At 43.7% G+C, this 20,325-nt stretch overlaps 1 protein-coding gene across 4 annotated transcripts in view; it reads right to left on the bottom strand.

Moving 5' to 3' along the window:
• The window catches only part of LOC121871837 (protein FAM76A-like), an 83,910-nt gene that overhangs the window by 21,180 nt on the left and 42,405 nt on the right, over positions 1-20,325 (bottom strand). The window contains exons 9-10 of one of the 4 annotated variants that reach the window (XR_006089965.1): positions 8,735-8,905; positions 7,885-7,901 (exon numbers count right to left, since the gene is read on the bottom strand). Coding sequence is in view for 1 of the 4 variants with exons in the window: in XM_042374366.1 (XP_042230300.1) it covers positions 8,885-8,905 (21 nt within the window). In the remaining 3 variants the exon portion in view is untranslated. Of the gene's footprint in view, positions 1-7,884; positions 7,902-8,175; positions 8,301-8,333; positions 8,906-20,325 lie in introns of those variants that run through there. The other 3 variants (XR_006089963.1, XR_006089964.1, XM_042374366.1) reach the window with 3 other exon arrangements.

Raw genomic sequence — 20,325 nt, 5'->3', positions numbered from 1 at the left:
TTGCACTTTATGAGTAAACCAATCAACCCCCCAAGCTCCACTTAAACACTATGTAACATATGTTAGGGTAGGTCAGGACTCAAGATACTACACTACAATAATAATGATTCCCTCAAAGTGGAAAACGTTGCCAGGTCGGTCTGCCGCGGTGCTGTACAAACTCGTAAGTCTCGGTGGTAAGTACTTGTTGGGTACTTAGCACTCATAAATAAAACAACAAGAGACTGTATTAAGTTTACCACCAGCCACCACTCTACCCCCTTTTTTTTAGAGAAAGGAGGGGTGAAAGAAGATAGAGGTGGGGAAGGAAGTTATAGTTCGAAATTGAAGGGAAGAGGTAAGAGAGGGCGGGCTGACCGCCTAGCTAAGCTAATGGTGTGTTAGGGTTGTGTCATGGGTTAGTTATTGCCTGTCGGTACAGGCACTAGACATCCTACCCTGTCCCATATATGGATGTTTTAAGGGCCTTATTTCATATTCCGCCGACCCTACTGGCGGATGCTGGTCTAGGAGGTTGTCTATTGCCTGGCCGTGTAGATCTGTAATGGACCTTTTGAGATTTGGTAACTTTTGGGAAGCATGTATGGTTGTTGTCATTATCTGGTGGAGTCTTTGAAGGAGTTCTTGCTCTGATCGTTCTCTACTTTTGCCAGACTCTGCTGCTGGCCATGCAGCTGGTTGATGAGTTTTATTATCAGGTCTCTATGTACTCGGTTGAAGGGTATCTTTCACCTGTGACGAATCTTAGGGCTTCATTTTGGACCACCTGTAATTTTAATATTTGAGTGGTGCTCATAGTATGAAGAGGTACGGCTGGGTAAGTTAATATCGGTGTGATAAATGATGTCACCAGGCGGAGTTTTATTTTCTCAGGAAGCGCTTTAAAGCGGTATAGTTTTCTCAGCTCTCCCCCTCCTCTCCTCGCCTCACCTCAACGCTCCTCCCTCCCTCACCTCAACCCTCCTCCCCTCTCGTCTCCTCACCTCACCTCACCTCCCATTTCCTTACCTCGCCTCTCATTTCCTCACCTCACCTCTCTCCCTCTCCTCTCCTCACCTCACCTCTCTCCTCTTCACCTTACCTCTCCCTCTCCTCACCTCCCTCTCATCTCACCTCCCTCCCTCACCCCACCTCCCTCCCCTTACCTCCCTCACTCCTCACCTCTCTCCTCTTCTCACCTTACCTCTCCCCTCCTCACCTCCCCTCTCTTCTCCCTCACCTAACCCCTCCTCCCCCTCACCTCACCACAGCTACAGCACACCAGGAACATCATGAAGGCAGACCGAGCGCGGGTTTCGACGTCTGTGAGCTGTGGACACAAGACATAAACAAACATCAACTCCTGGCCGCCTGCAGCTGTTCACAGACTCGCCACTGATACATTGTCAATCTGAGTAAATATTTATCTGTGAGGTGAGTAAGATTAGTTGTTCATATATCTTTTAATGGGGAAGAGAAACCAGGCGTTATGTTTTTCCCACGAGAGGAGGCGAAGGATTTCCCTCCTGCTCTGAGTGATGGATCCCCTCCCTCGTCAACACCTTTATGGGACTCGGAATTAATAGAAGCTATAGTCAGATGTCCTCTTGTTTAACTCTTTTAACGAGGACACAGAGAAAAAGAGACAGAAAAAGACAGACATACAAACACACAGGGAGAGACAGACAGACAGACAGAATGTTCAATGTGAGTTCTCTCTCCCTTAATTACTAGAAAGAGAAACAAAGATACAGAGATACAGAAACGGACAGAAACAAGTTATATATGGATTATCTCTTCCCCCAACTAGATAGAGACAGAGAGAACTGTCTCCTCACTAGACGTAGTCGACCTTGACAGTGATGTACATGATCACTGTGTCTCATATAAAGCACCTGCCACAGACCTCCACGTAATGTCTCAAGGTTAGATTAAACTTTGTCAATAACGAGACAAACAAAACAGGAAAATAAATAATAGTAATAACACAATAAATAAATAAAATAAATAAATAAACTAAATAAATAAAATAAATAGAATAAATAATAAATTAAATAAAAAAATAAATAATCATTACACTCGAACGGTGAAGATAAATTATATAAATCAGTCTGTAGTCAAGGCCATCAAACACGAACGCTGATGACGTCATAAACCAAAATAAACAACTTAGTCCCTCCGCCAGATATCATCGACAATGATGTATACCAGTAATTATTGTACAGCAGTCAGTTAATGTGAGTCAAGCTTAATCCGTGAGTGAGTGAGTGAGTGAATGATAATAGAACATCCGCTAGAGACAAGAGTGAGTGAATAATTATAATCCCCGAGAGAGAGAGAGATAGATATTTCTTAAGTATTGTTACTAATGTGTGTGTGTGTAACGCAATAATTGTCTTTGAACTATGTGCGAAAATATGTCTTGTCTTCAGCTCACACACGTCACTGCACCTAATTCCTGTTCTTTTATTATATTTTATCTTTTTGTTTTAGCGTAACAGCTGGATGTGTGCATATAAATAGCCGTCACCAGCCACCATCATCAGCAGGTCCCTAGTAGCATTATGTCTGTTCACTTCCCCAAGTAATGTGTAAAGGTTTAATGTAGAGACTCGGGGCCACACACAGTATACCAGAGCCCCGCGCCCTCTACCAAACACTCCCTCACAATTACATCCGCAGTATAATCTTCTCTATGTTGGATTGACTCACATCACATGAGGAAAAAAACCACTTTTACAATAAACACCGCATTTGGAAATTACTTCTCGACCACTTCTGGTAAGCAGTCGTCCTGGAAGTACCTACTAACAGCACATTTTGAAAAATTACTTGTCAGCCATTTTTGCAAGCAGTCGTCTTGGAAGCATATCTACTTATGTAAGTTTGAGAGGAAAACTTTGGAGTCAATAAGCGGCGGTGCTTCGTAGGGGAAGGGGAGGGGTAGGAGGGTGGATGGGGTAGGAGGAAACAATGGAGGGGGCTGTGGGGTTAGGCAGGAGGCAACAGTGGAGGGGGCGCCTGGTGGAGGGGGCGCCTGGTGGAGGGGGCGCCTGGTGAAGGGGGCGCCTGGTGGAGGGGGCGCCTGGTGAGGGGCGCCTGGTGAAGGGGGCGCCTGGTGGAGGGGGCGCCTGGTGAACGGGGTGCCTGGTGGAGGGGCGCCTGGTGAAGGGGCGCCTGGTGGAGGGGCGCCTGGTGAAGGGGGCGCCTGGTGGAGGGGCGCCTGGGGAGCGCCTGGTGGGGCGCCTGGTGAGGGGGCGCCTGGTGGAAGGGTAGAGCCTGGTGGAGGGTAGGGCAATGGAGGGGCGCCAATTGCAGGTTATTACAGAAGAGGTGCGCCCGCCCCACAGCCGGAAGTATAATCACTACTATTGCTCTACACGCCCGCGATAATCTCCGCCGCCCCATTATCATATTATAATCAAGTACACTTCGTCACGCTCCTTCTTCAAGTGTTTCATAGTAATGGTCCTTCTTAGGAGCCCTCCCTACCTGTCTGTCTGTCTTTTTCTTCTTCTCTTTATCTTTCTATTTATTTATCTTTATTTGTCTCTTTATATTTTTTCTTTCATCCTTTAGTTCAAAACTTTGTTTCTCTCTTTCTCTCTCGTTTCCTCATTAATTTCTATTATTGGTCTTCCTGTTCGTCTCTTTTCTCTGTTTCATTCTTACATCTCTTCATCTTCTCTTCCCTACACTACCTACCGTCTCTTCTTTTATTATCTCTGCCTTCCTTTCCACCCCTGATTTACCTACCTCCTCCTTCTCCACCTCTCCTCTCCACCTCCTTCAACTCTCTCTCACTGACCAAACTCGACTTATATAAATTAACTTAAACGCCACAAGACGTCGCCACGGATCTTAATGTTAATGTTTAATAATTTAGTAAACAAGTGATTCATTCAGCATAGCGGGGAGGGGGTTAAGGGTGGGGTTGGGGGTCCTGGCTGGGGGGTCCTGGGCACCGGGAAGTACAAGTCAACAGGGTAAACAAGACGTTAATATACTCTAAGGGATGTACGTGACTCATAGTTCATATAATTGTTGATGGACAGCCATTAACCATATTACACACTGTCTCCACTAACACCGTCACTACAGGGACGCCACTTTTAATATATTATTTAGCCAACACAAGACGATACAAATAGGTGTGTACATGCAGGAAATGTGTTCGTGCAGGTAAATGTGTACACGTGCAGGTAAATGTGTGCATGTGCAGGTAAATGTGTTCATGTGCAGGTAAATGTGTTCATGTGCAGGTAAATGTGTTCATGTGCAGGTAAATGTGTACACGTGCAGGTAAATGTGTTCATGTGCAGGTAAATGTGTTCATGTGCAGGTAAATGTGTTCATGTGCAGGTAAATGTTCATGTGCAGGTAAATGTGTTCATGTGCAGGTAAATGTGTTCATGTGCAGGTAAATGTGTACGTGTGCAGGTAGGTGTGTACCTGTGCAGTTAGTGTAGTGGAGACAAAGTAGGCAAAAGGAGCGAGCCAGGCAGGACGTGACCTACTTCCGGGCACCGACAGGATACCCAGATATGTGTGTGTGTGTGTGTGTGTGTGTAAGCCCCTCAACACCTGTCAAATCTTGCCATCCGCCCCCCCCACCTACTTCACCTGGTTCATGGGACGACCTCACCTCACCTCACCTGACTCATCATTACCTTAACGACTTGAAGACAAATCACTCCTACCAAGAAAACGAACGACTCCCTCGTCACTACCTTAATCAGAGCACCGTCCTTATATCTGAAGGTTGGCGACCACAGTCCTCCATTCTATTAATGTTTTTTGGGCTGTGTTTTACCAATCCTCCATTATTTTGCATCTCTCGGGGGTCGTGGGTCGGGGGAAGAGGCCTTTAGTAGTTGACTGTGCTTCACTGTCACACACGCGGGTGTTATCAACTGTTCAACTCTCTTGTAAACAAATAAATTATGTTTTTCTCCCCTGAAAAATTATCTCCCATGTCATTGGTCCTGCTGGTGAGATAAAGAGAGAGAGAGACAGAAGCAAGGCATGGTTGACAATGAAGACAGCCAGACATAAAAGGTCCTCACACGGCGGAGCTATATACTGCACTGTACTGTACTGCCTTCCTAACATACATCACACACACCACCCTTCGTATAATCTACATCAGTCAAGTAAAAAATAATTGTTTAGTCTGCGTTGTGCAGTTAACGACAATGCATGCTTACTACTAGCCATTACTGCAGTGACGTAAGCAGCAACAGCCACTTCCTGTCTCTCTCTCCCGACACTGTGAACATCGTTAAGCATTTATCACCTCCTCGTTTTCTCGTAGGTAACTCGTTCGTTTACTTCCTTCGGTGTAAAAACTTCTTTGTTGTTGTTTTGGTCTCACACGTTCGCTTGTCTTTTGACTCTCGACCCAATACTGTTTCGACTTATCTGCTTCACTGATTCGTTCGTTGATTTCTTTTGGTTGGCTTAATAACTCACTGACTTCTTCTGATTGACTAATTCACTGATTTTCTGACTGACTAACTCACTCACTCACTGATTTTTTCTTACTGATTCACACATTGATATTTTCTGATACATTAAATTATTCTTCTCCATAAATGCTTCGGGTTCATGAGTCTAAAACTCTCGGGGGTTCGTGGTTCAGAGGGAGAGGCAAACAGACTTTAATAGTTCACTGTACAAGGGAAACAATCTGTACATTTTGTATTTTTTATATATTTACCCAAAACCATAATAATAGTGCTGTTGTGAGACGGTATGACACACACTGTTCATGGTCATCTCTAACTCGGCAAAATGTTACATTCCACTTTCTTGCACTGGAGTCCATAAGAGAGTGAGAGATGGTCGTATAACACAGCTGTGGCTTCTGGCTTCCCGTCAAACCTTGCTGTTGCTGTTCTGAAAGTCAAGTAACCAAGAACAAGACATTGGTTGCGTTAAGCCATACTTAGTTGAGAACCGAGATAGTCTACTAACCTCTAGTGTACGGTGTCGTGTCGCCTCTAAGCTGAATAAAATAAATCTGACGCAACCAAATACAATATTAAAAGTGGCGTCCCTTGTAGTGAAGGTTAAAAAATCCTCACGAGGGAAAAATATCCATTAGTCATATTATGAAAGCCGGGAGTTAGACCCTGCAGTTAACGCAGCCCAAAATCACAGTATCATTATTCAATCTCACCAACAGCAGGTTATTGTACTGTGTAATACCAAGATATATTTTCGGCAACAAAATTTTCCAGGTAAGTATTCTCATAAATCAAGTCTTTTTCCTCGCTCAACATATCCTAATGACTCGCTAAACGCCAAAAAGAAACAAAATGGCGCTGATATTGCACAAACTCTTCCTTCATTGAGAAAAAATCGAACGTAAGTCATTGAGAATCATGACTTTATAAACAAAACAAAACTGAATGTCTGTATTTAAGCCAAGCCCCCACCCCACCCCACCTCTCAACAACAATAATGAGGAAAAATGAGGCAAGAATACTGATTACCGAAGTCATTAGAAAATCTTGCTGTGATATATATCTTCATAAAAAATTATAGTTAACATCCCACGCTATTAGTGCAAGTTACTGCCTTAACAATGTTGGTTATACACACACACGTAAGTAAACAAATAAATATGTAGACGCCAGCCCGCCAGGTCTATGTTCCAGCCAAACAACGATAACAACCGCTCCGCCTCCTGGAGTATGACGTCAGGATGGCCGAAGGTCTATAGACTACCCAAGGAGCTGTACTGGGGGAATTTATAGGCATTTAAGCCACCTTCTTCCTTAACGACATTTTTCAAGTCAAAAGCTGCGTATAGTGTTTTGCTGCTTTAAAATATATAAAAGCTATTTTTATACTGTACCTGAAAATATAAAGGCTTACCTTTTGAACATGGCAGTATTGCACCATTCTTAATCCTCACAAGTCTTCTTGGTACTGATAGTCCAAGCAGTTTATATTTCAAGTCCTCACATGCACTGCCCAAAATGCAAGCTGCACATTTATTAGCATTTACGAATTCTTTCCTTTTGCACAAGTGAATCCATCTTCTTCTCAGTTATTTATCCTTCGGAAAGCGATGAAAATTTTTATCACACCTGTTTTTAATTTGTGATAAACACCCAAAAACTGACCAAGTGCTCGGCATGCTGCTGTTGTTGACCTGTGTGAGCAGACACTGTATTCTTTAGAGTTTAAACCATTCTCGGCAAATCAAACAAACATCACTTTAATCATATTTTTAATAATAATAATAAAAATTATCAGTTTTTCTATGATTATTTACATTTTAACACGATAACAAGAAGTAAACATCGCAGGTTGTTATTGCACTTTATATACGAGATCCCTCTTCACTAACGCCATCAACACTGTATCTCAATCCCTGTATTATTCCCTCTTAATCTCCCTCTTTCACGGAAGAGTTCAGACAATGTTAGTAATTATTTTTAGTCCATCCGTCAGAAAAATTTTTAAAATTTTGACGTAATGACCAGTAGGTGGTAGGTACTAGGTGGGTGGCCGGGAGCTGGTAGTCAGTGGTGGTGATAACTCTTGGCCGTGGGAGAACAGAATACGAACGCTGCCAAAGCTCGCGAAGCAGCCATCCCCCGGGACTCCCCGCCCACCTGGTACGATGTCCTCCGTAAACTTCTGACCTCTAGTATGTCTATGGGAAAGGGTCGCGGAAAGGGGACGTGATTGCTGCCCGTATCATCATTGGGTATGACTTTGCTTACTTTGCTTGGGAGATTGGTATCCCCGCATCCCCTGAGCAACGCTCTTGTGCATTATGCAGAAGACCCGACAGCCGCACCCTTATCCACTACCTCCTAAGATGTCCCCACACACAACGCTTCCGTGACGCCTGCTGGACCACCACTCCACGACCCCCTGACGGAGACACGATGATCCTCCCCACACTGGCCAGATATATGTAAATAACATTGATTATGTGTTAAAGGAATATCCTTCCTTCCTTAGGCTTTAGTACATAAGAACATAAGATAATAAGGAGTCTGCAATAGGCCGGTTGGCCTGTGCATCGCAGCTCCTGTTGAGAGTTACTACCACTCTCTATCATCCATGAATCTGTCCAGTCTCCTTTTGAAACTTTCCAGCGTTCCAGCACTTACTACAAAGTTGCTAAGCTTTAGTAAGCCCCTTTATAATATATGTACTGAATATACTTGTCACACTTGCCAGATGCTTCTGGTGTCATTGTACAGGGGTACCTCGTGACAGCACTAGGATCCCGCTTCCTCTATCAAGGAATAAACAATTGAAATTGAATTGAACGCTGCCAGGTTCACGACGCAAACCTGAAATATATTGAAATTCAAAAAAAAAAAGTTTCTCAACACAAATATCTCTACAATACTAAGGTTTAATAAAATAATGAGTCATCGATGCAATGAATATCCTAGTTAACTTATTTTCTAAGAGTTAGTGGTTTAATTATAACATTAACAGTAAAATAAGCTCCCCGTACTCAGCAAAAAAATATAAAGAAATAAACTTCACATATTCACGGATATTTAAGGCAAGATTAGAAACACCAAGAGCTCAATTTTCACAGTGATATCAATAGCTTAAACTAAAATGATCCTCTAATGAAAAATGGTCTTATACAGTTACATTAGAATCTGGCTGTGCTCATGGTATGGCCTGTGTGTAGGGCGTTTGGAGCACGGTCGTTTGATTTGGGCCAGGGTGGTGAAGAGCTAACCTAACAGGCACGACAAGATATACTCACTGTCTGGGGGCTCACTTCTTCCATGATATGTGTAGAGGAGATTGATTTATCGACGTTTCAGAGTCCCAATGTGATGATGCGTCTCACCCAACCAGCTGAAGCAGACAGACACATCCCTCCTACAGTAGTGGAATGTCTCTGGCGTCGTCACTAGAAGATCACTAACGACATCTGCCGAGGAAAATAACACATCATTATTTCAGTCGAGGGTTGTGTTTGCTGATGAGTCAGTACTGCACCATAAACACCTGCTGCTTCCTGTGTGACGCACCTGTACCTGAGAATGTTGTGATATAGAAAGATTTTAATAAAGGCATTCTATATAGTGTTAAATTTAGTTAAATTGGCGTGTGCTGTAAGTTAAAATTACTATATAAAAATATTTTGAAATAATAGCTAATTAATAAGATGATCGCATTTATATTTATTATTATTATTATTATTATTATTATTATTATTATTATTAAAACTTTTGCGGCATAAGAATTTCCTTGCTTCTCTCTAACCTGCCTCGGAACACACCGCATCACCAGTAGCCTAATCTCCCCAGCACCAGCACACAAACGGACTCTCATTAAAAGAAAAACATACTAACATCCCCCTCCCCCCTCCCCTCGCCCAGTGTTGGTCATTTGGTCGTGAGTGCTAACCCTGCCATCTGGTGGTGATAGTTGTGGTCGGGTCCATAAAACAAGAGAATTGATATTTGCGGTGAGAGTGAACGCGACCAGCAACTCCCCGCATATGGTCACTCTGGTTACCTTCGAGTCTACCGTAAATATCACACATTAACCAGCCCTTTTGTAACCCAACTCTCCCCCACTAACCTCACCCCCACCCCATTGCTTCCTCCAACCTAAAATATCACCCCATATTGTTATTATATTTCATTGATGGCGTGTTGTATGTTGTTAAAAGGTGAGGTGTGGGTGGGTGTGTCGATAGCCTCGTGTTGTTATACCGCAACACTCTGGTATATACAGTACAGGATTTGTTATACTGTTATACCTGCATTGTTATGTCTTCTATTACCCAGGCCTTGGTGTATTAGTCTTGTTTATGTTTTGTCTTTATTGTTGAAGTTAATGACTGAAATATTGTACTGAGAAAAATAAGATTACTCGTGTTAGGCTCTCTCTCTCTCTCTCTCTCTCATACAAAAAGGTGTGAGCAGAAGAGAGAGACAGAAAGGAGATCAAGATAGATAGATAGATAGATCGATAAAACCATCGTCCTCAAAGGTTTAAACCATCATAATCAAAGGGTTAAACCATCGTCCTCAAAGGTTTAAACCATCATCCTCAAAGGTTTAAACCATCATCCTCAAAGGGTTTAAACCATCATCCTCAAAGGTTTAACCATCATAATCAAAGGGTTAAACCATCGTCCTCAAAGGTTTAAACCATCATCCTCAAAGGGTTAAACCATCGTCCTCAAAGGTTTAAACCATCATAATCAAAGGGTTAAAACCATCGTCCTCAAAGGTTTAAACCATCATAATCAAAGGGTTAAACCATCGTCCTCAAAGGTTTAAACCATCATCCTCAAAGGTTTAAACCATCATCCTCAAAGGGTTTAAACACTCCTAAATGTTCCTACAGGGGCGATGTTCCAATTTTGCAACTATTCATTTCTGTACAATATATGTCCCCTGTGACGGCCACTTTACGATCACCATCACTCACCCTCACACTGCCACTCACTTACATTGTATTTCATAGCCAAGATAATAAACTGTACGCCTGAATGATGCCCCTACCATCATCATCACCATCAAGTTACAGGAACTTTGATCGTGAGTACAGGTTACAGGGAGTAGTGTCTGTACCGCCTTAGTCTACTGTATTGCTCAGAATCATCGATGAAAGAAAGAGAACATGTAACATGAAGTATACCTGGAACTGTATACACCTGTCAGTCAGCCAATTTTGTACTCCCCCCACCCCCCACCTTGGGAGTATTAGTAGTGTATGTGTGTGTGTGTGTATGTGTCTTTGCATCTGTGTAAGTGTGCTTGCATATGCATGTGTATGTGTTTATGTGGGTGCATCTGTGTGTGTACGAGTATATGTATATGTGTGCATATGTGTGTATGCATGTGTGTGTTTGCATGTGTGTGTGTTTGTACCCATGAACTTCCTTAAATAACCGGATGTAGTTTTAGTGTCCCAGCGGCAACTCACAGAATGAGCGGCCGTGACCTGCCCGCCTTCACCCTCACCCCTCTACCATCATCAGTGTCTCGTAACCCTGATATAACTACTCTCCTTCTATAACACTAAACACACTCGTATATAGTTCTCACGCTCTCTTTATCATAGATGTCACTTTGCTCGTGTAATAAAAGGATAATAAGTGACAACAACAGCATGAGGAACTGTAAGGCGGTGAAGTAAGTCTTATTCCACGGCACCATAACGTGATATATCGCTTAGAGTCACTAGTTTGTGTGTGTGTGTGTGTGTGTGTGCGTTTTATTACAGGTGTTGTTTAGGGTAACAGGTGTTTTTTTATTACAGGTGTTGGCGTTTTTACTACAGGTGTTGGTGCTTTTTATTACAGGAGAACGCATGACCCAACTGTAGGAGCATCGAGGCTACGATTATCCACGAACAACAACGTTGGACTGGCCATGTTACCCGCATGGACTTCAGTCGACTGCCAAAGCACCTACTTTGCAGTCACTTAACTAATAGTAAACGTAACACTGGCGGGCAACTGAAAAGGTATAAGGATAGTTTTAAGACAAACTTGAAAAAGTGCCAAAACGACCCCCTCACCTGGGAGACGATTACTCCACACCGTAATGCTTGAAGGAGCATCACGTGAGAAGGTGTCAATACTTTCGAGTAAGCCCGACTGTATACCGAGGCAGACAAGAACCAGCGCCGGAAAGACGTTGCCGCCGCCCCTCCCGCACTAGATGTACCCCTCCACACGTGCAACATCTGTGGACGACCCTGACGGTCACGTATCGGCCTCTCGAGTCACCTCAGAGCTCACTAACGAAGGTGACATCCTTAATAACTTATATCATTGTATCATAGCTGGATGATCGTCATACTCGTTCCAAATGACAACAAAATAGTACTAGTTGTAGTAGTAGTAGCAGCCCAGAAGTTACGTTACAGCCTGGATGAGATGTCAACTGTCTTTCTCTCTCCTTCGGTAGGCTTTGCTCTGCCTCATGGGAACGAGAGCTTCTGCCCCAATTCCGACAACTGCTGCAGATATTGACTATGAGGCTACAGTCACCGAAAGCCGCATAGATCTGCGGCTCAACTAACTCAACACAGCTAGGAGAGCTACTTATGTATTAGGATATTTAATATTAAGGTAACAAAATGGTGGCGAAGGAATGGCTATTGGGGGAGGCTGGAGGCCACTATTAAAAAAAAAAAAAAAAAAAAAGTAGTAGTAGTAGCAGTAGTAGTAGTAGCCCAGAAGTTACGTTACAGCCTGGATGAGATGTCGACTGTCCTTCTCTCTCCTTAGGTCGGCTTTGCTCTGCCTCAGGGGAAAGAGAGCATCGGCCCCAAAGCCAACAACAGTTGCAGATATTGACTATGAGGCAACAGTCACTGAATGTCGCATAGATCTGCGGCTCAACTAACTCAACACAGCTAGGATAGCTACTTATGTATTAGGATATTTAAAATATTTAATTTTAAGGTAATAAAATGGTGGCGAAGGTGTGGCTATAAGGGGCGGATGGAGGCCATTTTGAAAAAATAATAAAGGCCTGCCGCCTTATTCCTCTGGAAAAGAATCCAGGATGTAGACCTATAGGGGTGGGGGAAGTGCTGAGGCGGATCATCGGAAAGTGTATAATGGAGGTGGTAAAGGATGATGTCAGGGCAGCAGCAGGGAACCTACAAGTGTGTGCTGGCCACCAGGCTGGTGGGGAGGCGGCCATTCACGCCATGAGATTGATATTTGAGCAGCGTGATTGTGAGGCCGTTCTTCTGGTGGATGCTTCAAACGCATTCAACATACTTAACCGCAAGGCTGCACTGCACAACATCAAGATCAAGTGTCCTAGCTTTGCGATGTATGTTGAAAATTCGTATAGGAATCCTTCAGACCTCTACATAGTAAACAACAAGGCTCTACGAGGTGATACCATCCTACAGTCGACCGAGGGAACAACACAGGGGGACCCCGTTGCAATGGCAATGTATGCAATAGGCCTATCAGTGCTCCAACAAGAAATAAAGTATGAAACAACTGGGGTCAAACAAGTGGCATATGCTGATGACCTCACAGGAGCAGGAAAAGTGGAGGACATCAAAAAGTGGTGGGACCTGGTAACATCGCGAGGTCCACATATAGGGTACCACCCTAACGCCAGCAAATCCTTCCTCATCGTGAAGCCAGATCATTATGATCGGGCTGTGGAGGTTTTCGGCGAAAGTGAGGTTAAAATAACTAAGGACGGCCAAAGACATCTAGGCGCAGTAATTGGCACTACGGACTTCAAGACCCAGTACGTAGGGGGAAAAGTGAATGAGTGGGTTAGCGAAATCCATGCTCTATCGGAGATTGCTAACACAGAGCCACATGCGGCCTTTGCAGCATTCACACATGGAGTCAAGCATCGTTGGAACTACCTGATGCGTACCATCCCTGAGATCCGACCCCTCCTCCACCCTTTGGAAGAAGCAATCAGTGTCAAGTTCATTCCCAAACTAGTGAAACACCACGACTTAACCCTAGCAGAAAGAACACTTCTTGCACTTCCACCAAGACTGGGAGGGATGGGACTAACTAATCCAGAGGAGATTGCTGACTCTGAACATCAAAATTCACTTAAGCTCACGGCAGCCCTCACTGACCACATAATAGCCCAGAATGCAACAGGGGAAGTGGACACCAGCGAAGTTAATAAGATCCGTAGGTCCATTACAACAGATCGGCAGCACTGCCAAAATGACATGTTGCAGCAACTATTGCTGCTGGTTCCAGAAAATTTGACAAAAAAAGTAGCTATAGCGCAGGAGGTGGGCGCCTCGAACTGGTTAACTACGTTACCGATAAGGGCAAATGGTTTCAGCCTTAACAAACAAGAATTTACAGATGCCATTGCTCTAAGGTACGGTTGGCCAGTAGATGGTTTGCCCTCCCAATGCGTGTGTGGCTATTCCTATGATGGCAATCACGCCATGGTTTGCAAGAAGGGGGGCTTCATATGCATGAGGCATGACGAGGTAAGGGATCTCACAGCAAATATGTTGAAGGAAATCTGCCGGGACGTCATGGTAGAACCGACCCTCCTTCCACTGGATGGCGAGATCTTCCAACACAGGACTTCAAACACATCTAACGAAGCCCGTGTGGACGTCAGTGCTCGAGGATTCTGGACGCGGGGACAGCGAGCTTTCTTCGACATCAGGATTTTTGATCCCATGGCCGTTTGTCACCGTAACCTAGCTCTCGATGCTGCGCATAGGAGGAACGAGAACGACAAGAGAAGGGCATATGGGGAGAGAATTCAAAATGTTGATCAAGGCAGCTTCACTCCTCTAGTGTTCACAACCTCTGGTGGGATGGGCCCAAGTGCAAGATGTTTCTACGCCAGACTCGCGGAGCTGATCTCCGAACAGAAGCAGCAGCCCAGAAGTTATGTCACAGCCTGGATGAGATGTCGACTGTCCTTCTCTCTCCTTCGGTCGGCTTTGCTCTGCCTCAGGGGAACGAGAGCTTCTGCCCCTACTCCGACAACTGCTGCAGATATCGACTATGAGGCTACAGTCACTGAATGCCGCATGGATCTGCGGCTCAACTAATTTAACACAGATAGGATAGTTTCTTATGTATTAGGATATTTAATATTAAGGTAAATAAATGGTGGCGAAGGTGTGGCTATTGGGGGAGGCTGGAGGCCACGTTTTTTTTTTGTTCAAAAAAAAAAAAAAAGTAGTAGTAGTAGTGGTAGTAGTAGTAGTGTGTGTGTCACCCAGGTAGGTTAGGTTCGGTAGTAACATCATCACCAATACTCCACGGATCTCTCCCCAGTGTTACCCCCAGTCTTGCTGCTCAGAGTCCACAGTCATTACCTCCCTCAAATCTATTCGGGCAGTTAGTTATAGGTAGAATAACAGGGATTGAAAAGAGATTATACAGTTCAGTCTTAGTTCCGGCCACCTGCACCATACTGGGGGGGAGGGGGAGGACCCTTGTAAGGATAAAAATATATAAGTATGTAATCTTGTCATCATTTACCCACTGGAAAAGCAGTGCGTGTGGGTGTATAAATAAGACATTAAACCTTGGGCGTAGGGGAGGGGAGGTGGGTCGCCCTGGTCTTACCTACCCGGAGCCTGGCGTTGGGGCGGAAACAACATATCATTCAGGAGAGTAGTTTTCTACCCCTGGTAATTACTCTGTTACTCGTGGTCGACACGATGGTGGGTAGGAATCCCTCTATGTGCTGTATATATGCGTGAAACTGTGTGTATTGTGCCTTATACTGTATAGATAAAGCATGTGCGCGTGTGTGTGTGTGTGTGGTAACCAGGTTGAGTCAGTTGTGTGCAGTAATTAATAATGTTAAGAGATATTCACCGAGAGTTCATCACAAACGTTCACGCGGCATTGGAATCGTTTTGTTTTTTCTCTTCCAGACAAAGTTCCAAGCCACCTTAAAGATGCCTTGTCCTCAAACCTCCTCCATAACACGGACGTTAAGCCCCTTGCATCGGTCTCTGAGTCGTGGAAGTGACATCACGGACATCGACAACCACAAGAACGAACACACACACACACACCTGGCTCACTCATCTCTTTACTACAAACACCTGACACACAGTACCCAACCTACCAACAGCCTGTGTTAACGACCTCTGTCACCAGTTTCTGAGAGTCTGGGCTCCAGTGCTCGCCTCACCTCATCTGGTCAGCTGTGTGACTCTCAAGACCTTTCCGTGATTAAGCAGTAATTCCCCTGGTCAGTTCCTCAACATTCCCTTGGTCAGTTCCACGACACATCCGGTGAACTAAGGGTAACATTACCACCTACGGTCGCTGTCTGTCTGTCAGTCTCAGAGTTGGGGTGAACTTTCAACCCAAAACAACGTTCTCTAAACATTTATCATTTTCTACCCACCAGACTCATGTGTGGATATATGCCACTAAACTAATAATTTCTACCGCAATCATCCCCTCTCCCCGCCAGCACTTCAAGATAACTACTTATTTTTCCCATTTTGCCAGTTCTTCACTCCCAACACCGACAATTTCACCGCCAATATCACCAATTTCCATCTCATAACTCTCGATTTTGTCGCCTAACAATCTTCTGATTTTTCGTCTTGGTGTGATGGCCGAGGAATGTTTGATACAATCCTGAGATACATGGGACAAAATCTCACCACCACAGATCTCCAGGCGTGACTGTTGTTTGGTCTCCACGGTGACTATTGTTTTGTCTCCACGGTGACTATTGTTTGGTCTCCACGGTGACTTGTTTTGGTCTCCAGGGTAACTATTAGTTGGTCTCCTGGGTGACTATTTTATAATCAATGTATTGAACACTCTTAGTACTAACGTCGTGGACAGCTACACGGACTCAACACTAACCCCTGGCAATGAGGAAAAATCACAAGTTCAAACTATAATATGATACAAATGAGTTTAAGAGGTTTAACAAAAATATACGGGGGGTTTGGGTTGAGGGGCAAGGAGGGAGAGGCGGTGTAAAAGAAAAATCCGAATATATCCTTTTTGCATTTTCCTCCCATTTACCTCTTGAGGAGGTAAGTGGTTAGCGCTGATAACGTAAAGTAAGAGCAAAAGATCTCTAAATATTCAACACAGCGCCGCTAAGTCACTACAAGGTACCGTTTTACCGCGGTTCTCGTCCTTCACTTGTTAAAACACAGTGAAATAAAACAAACCCAAACTGTACTTAATAAAAAAAAATATTGAATAAAAAACAAGTGAGACCACCGAAAAACTATTATGTAGCCTACTGTATGTGTGGTTGAACAAATAGTAGACATCGAGCTAAGACAAAATGACTCAATAAAGAAACTCACCCACATCAATACTCGTTTAATGTGAGGAATCAAAGAGCAAGTTAGTAGAGCAGTATAGTATGTCCGGGGGATATTACCAGTTATACATCTAGTAAAGTTTCGCTGATGCCATGTTATCTGCACACCAATACCAGACAAACCAAAGGCAATTTTCCAACCAATTTTCTCTTATAACTTCATACGCCCAGGAATTTATCCGCCCTCAGACCCAACCACAAGAGGTAGAAAGAAAACGACGATAAATATTTAAAGGGGATACTATAATAAGACGGCGGCGATGACCGGAAACAGTTTGCACAGAGTTATCCGTCCAATTTACTGCCACCACCACAACGCTCTCACCTCCCTCACGCACCCACCTCAGTATTATAACTTAAATCGTCATCTCCCGTCATCTTACCTTCTTCAATTTTCTATAAACATGGGACACTTAACAAACACTGTGTCACGCTATCTTAACAATGGTTTTAGTCTTGTGTTTACTGTATATTAATAAAACCAGACCACCTGAAGAATCTCCACCCCAGCTTATTTCACCTTGAGATTAACCCACCCTAATACTAATCTAACCTAACGCACTTAACCTAATCTAACCTATACTCACATAATCTATCCTATCCTGGCCTAACCTAGAACGTCATCATCAACAGGAACTAACAGGAAGGAACACGTCATCATAAACAGGGGCTAACAGGAAGGAACACGACATTATCAACAGAAGCTAACAGAAAGGAACGTCATCAACACGAGCGAACAAAAGGAACACATCATCAACAGAAGCTAACAGAAGGGAAGCAATGTCATCAACGGGAGCTAACAGAAAGGAAGCACATCATCAACAGGAACTAACAGAAAGGAACACATCATCAACAGAAGCTAACAGAAGGAAGGCGACATCATCAACAGTATCTCATTATAAATCATGATCCACTAAGTGATATTAAGAGTGGACTGATGGCTAACTCTGAGCTAATGTCTACACACACACACACACACACACGGACACAAGAAAAGGAGGAAGAACATAAGCAACAACTGCATGTGTGTGATTAATGCAGGAGGCGTGATGACGGGCTTCATAACATTAAGTATACGACTCATAAATATGCTAGACACAGTATTTTGGCAACTAACGATCGGAGCTCCTTCAACAACTTGCTCCTCCTCCTCCTCCTGCCAATTTCTACCTTATTAACAACACAAAACTCGACCTCAGCATTTTAGTTTAGTGTGGTGCGTGTGTAAGTCCACCACTTTACCATAACTTACTAGAAATCTTAGTCACTAGCGTAGCTAGGGGGGGCGGGGGGAGGCGGTCCGCCCCGGGCGGCACTTTTGGGGGGCGGCACTTTTGGGTCTGCTCATCACCCATATCTGCAGCTACTGGAGACGTTAATCCATCCCTTTGTATCGGCGGCAAGTTAATCCTTGTCGTGTCTGACCTAACACCTGACCCACATCATCACGGCCACGTCATGAGCTACACCCTTGCTATGAGGCCCCCCGCCACACACACAACCTGTAACCTGTTGAGGATTAAGGAAACAACTTCAAACAAGTACGCCAGTGAGCTCATGTGGTGTGGGTCAGGTGTTAGGTCAGACACGACGAGGATTAACTTGCCGCCGATACAAAGGGAAGGATTAACGTCTCCAGTAGCTGCAAAACCATGCAGTCTCGGGTCATATCAGTTCATGTACAACCGACCAATCCACCAGTTACAAGCAATTCACTTCAGTTCTGTACAAGTCTCCATCGTGACAAGACGAGTGAGTCACTGTGCAATATGTATTTTTTGTGGGGGTACGGGGGGGGGCGGCAAACTCAAGGGCCGCCCCGGGCGGCACACACTCTAGCTACGCCACTGTTAGTCCTTGGGTATCAACTCTCATAAACTAGCTGACCCTACGTTCATCCTTTTGAGATAGACAGGGTACACTATCGATAAGTCAAACGATATTACACGATTTTTAATCAAATTAATGAATGGTACCACATATATTATTCCTTCCTTCCTTTCTGTAGCAACAACTTACTATTATCATCAATAAAATAGAACTAAACCTTATCTCAAACAGTTATTATGATATGCAAGCTACTGAACGACTTCAGGAAACAAAATAATACCTATAATAGTACATAAAGGAAGGAACATGACAAAAATACAATTAAAACAGGTCAAGCGTGTTTTTCCTTGAGTGTGTCGGCCACCCAGTAAAACAAGAGCGTCATTGTCTCCAAGAAAACTCGAGGGAATAAAATAGAATTGGAAGGAAGAAAAAAAAAGTGACCATAGAACCAGAAGCAGGAAATGACATAGAAACCAAGAATGGCAAACTAATGCAAAAAAATCAATACTAAGGGAGAAGAGATAGTAACGAAAATAAGAGAAAATTGGAATGAAAGAAAAACATCTCATAGAAAACGGAGGAGATGATAGGGAAACAAGGGAGAATCTAATGTTGAAGGGTAGAGGATACATTGAAAAACTGAAGATGAATTGGGGTGAGAAAAGAGGAAGATGAGAAGAGTGTGTGTGTGTGTGACTGAGAGATATGGGTGACTGTTGATTGAGGAAACATGAATAAAAGCTGGAAAATAAATGTAGTTAGTCTGACCCATTGGAGGGTTGGGGGAGTAAAAATTGAAATAGTTTGAGAGTGGGGCAATAATGGGTGAGGAAAAGAAGGAAGGAGGAGAGAGGGAGAGGAGGGAGGGATGAGACAGTGGGTGAGTGACAGGTCATAAAGGCACACGACAGGTTTATTGGTCTACCATGTTTAAGACTCTCCCTTCCCCCTCCTCCCTTCATCCTTTTCTTTAGTTTGACTCAAGGACACAACACACACATTCTCCATAACTACCACCACTACCTCAAACAGTAAGCACTATTGCATTGAGAGAGAGAGAGAGAGATAGATAGATAGATAGATAGATATAGATAGATAGATATAGATAGAGGTAGTAGGCAGCTACCAAACAGGGAGGTACTACCGCCTGGGAAGATATTGGAAGCATAATGTGTTCTCTAATGGTAGACCCTGCTGCCATATGGCATCACGAAAATTGTGACCAAGTCTCAGGTTGCTGATCTAACTTTCTGCCTCATTTACACACAATTGCAGGGTCTCAATTGTTTCTCTTATCTTGACAACACAACATACATATATTGTTTCTCATTTTTGTATTTCTTTATGGTTCTTTATTATTATTATTATTATTATTATTATTATTATTATTATGATTACATTTTCGCCCCCGAGGCCCCGATGTGGGTCAGTGACCTGTGCCCACGTGAGCTAATCCCCGTAAAAAAAAAGGTATTCAATACAATGATGACACAAGTTCACACTGAATCAGCATACACTGTATACAGAATCTGTGCACATAATTTATCTCTACTTCAATGACTCTGAGTCTGTTCATTAACCTTACATGTCAGGGGTCCATGGAAATGGGGGGGGGGGGGTTAACCTCTTAACCCCTCCCCTATTTTTTTTTAAGTTCGGTCAATTGGAAAATAATCTGCTGTAATTTAATAAATCAGTATGGGGA

This window comes from Homarus americanus, unplaced genomic scaffold, assembly GCF_018991925.1.
Source record: "Homarus americanus isolate GMGI-L3 unplaced genomic scaffold, GMGI_Hamer_2.0 scaffold39675, whole genome shotgun sequence".
NCBI classification, from domain to species: Eukaryota; Metazoa; Arthropoda; class Malacostraca; order Decapoda; family Nephropidae; genus Homarus; species Homarus americanus.
Note: the sequence above shows the minus strand (reverse complement) of the source record. Positions and strands in the feature narration are given on the sequence as shown.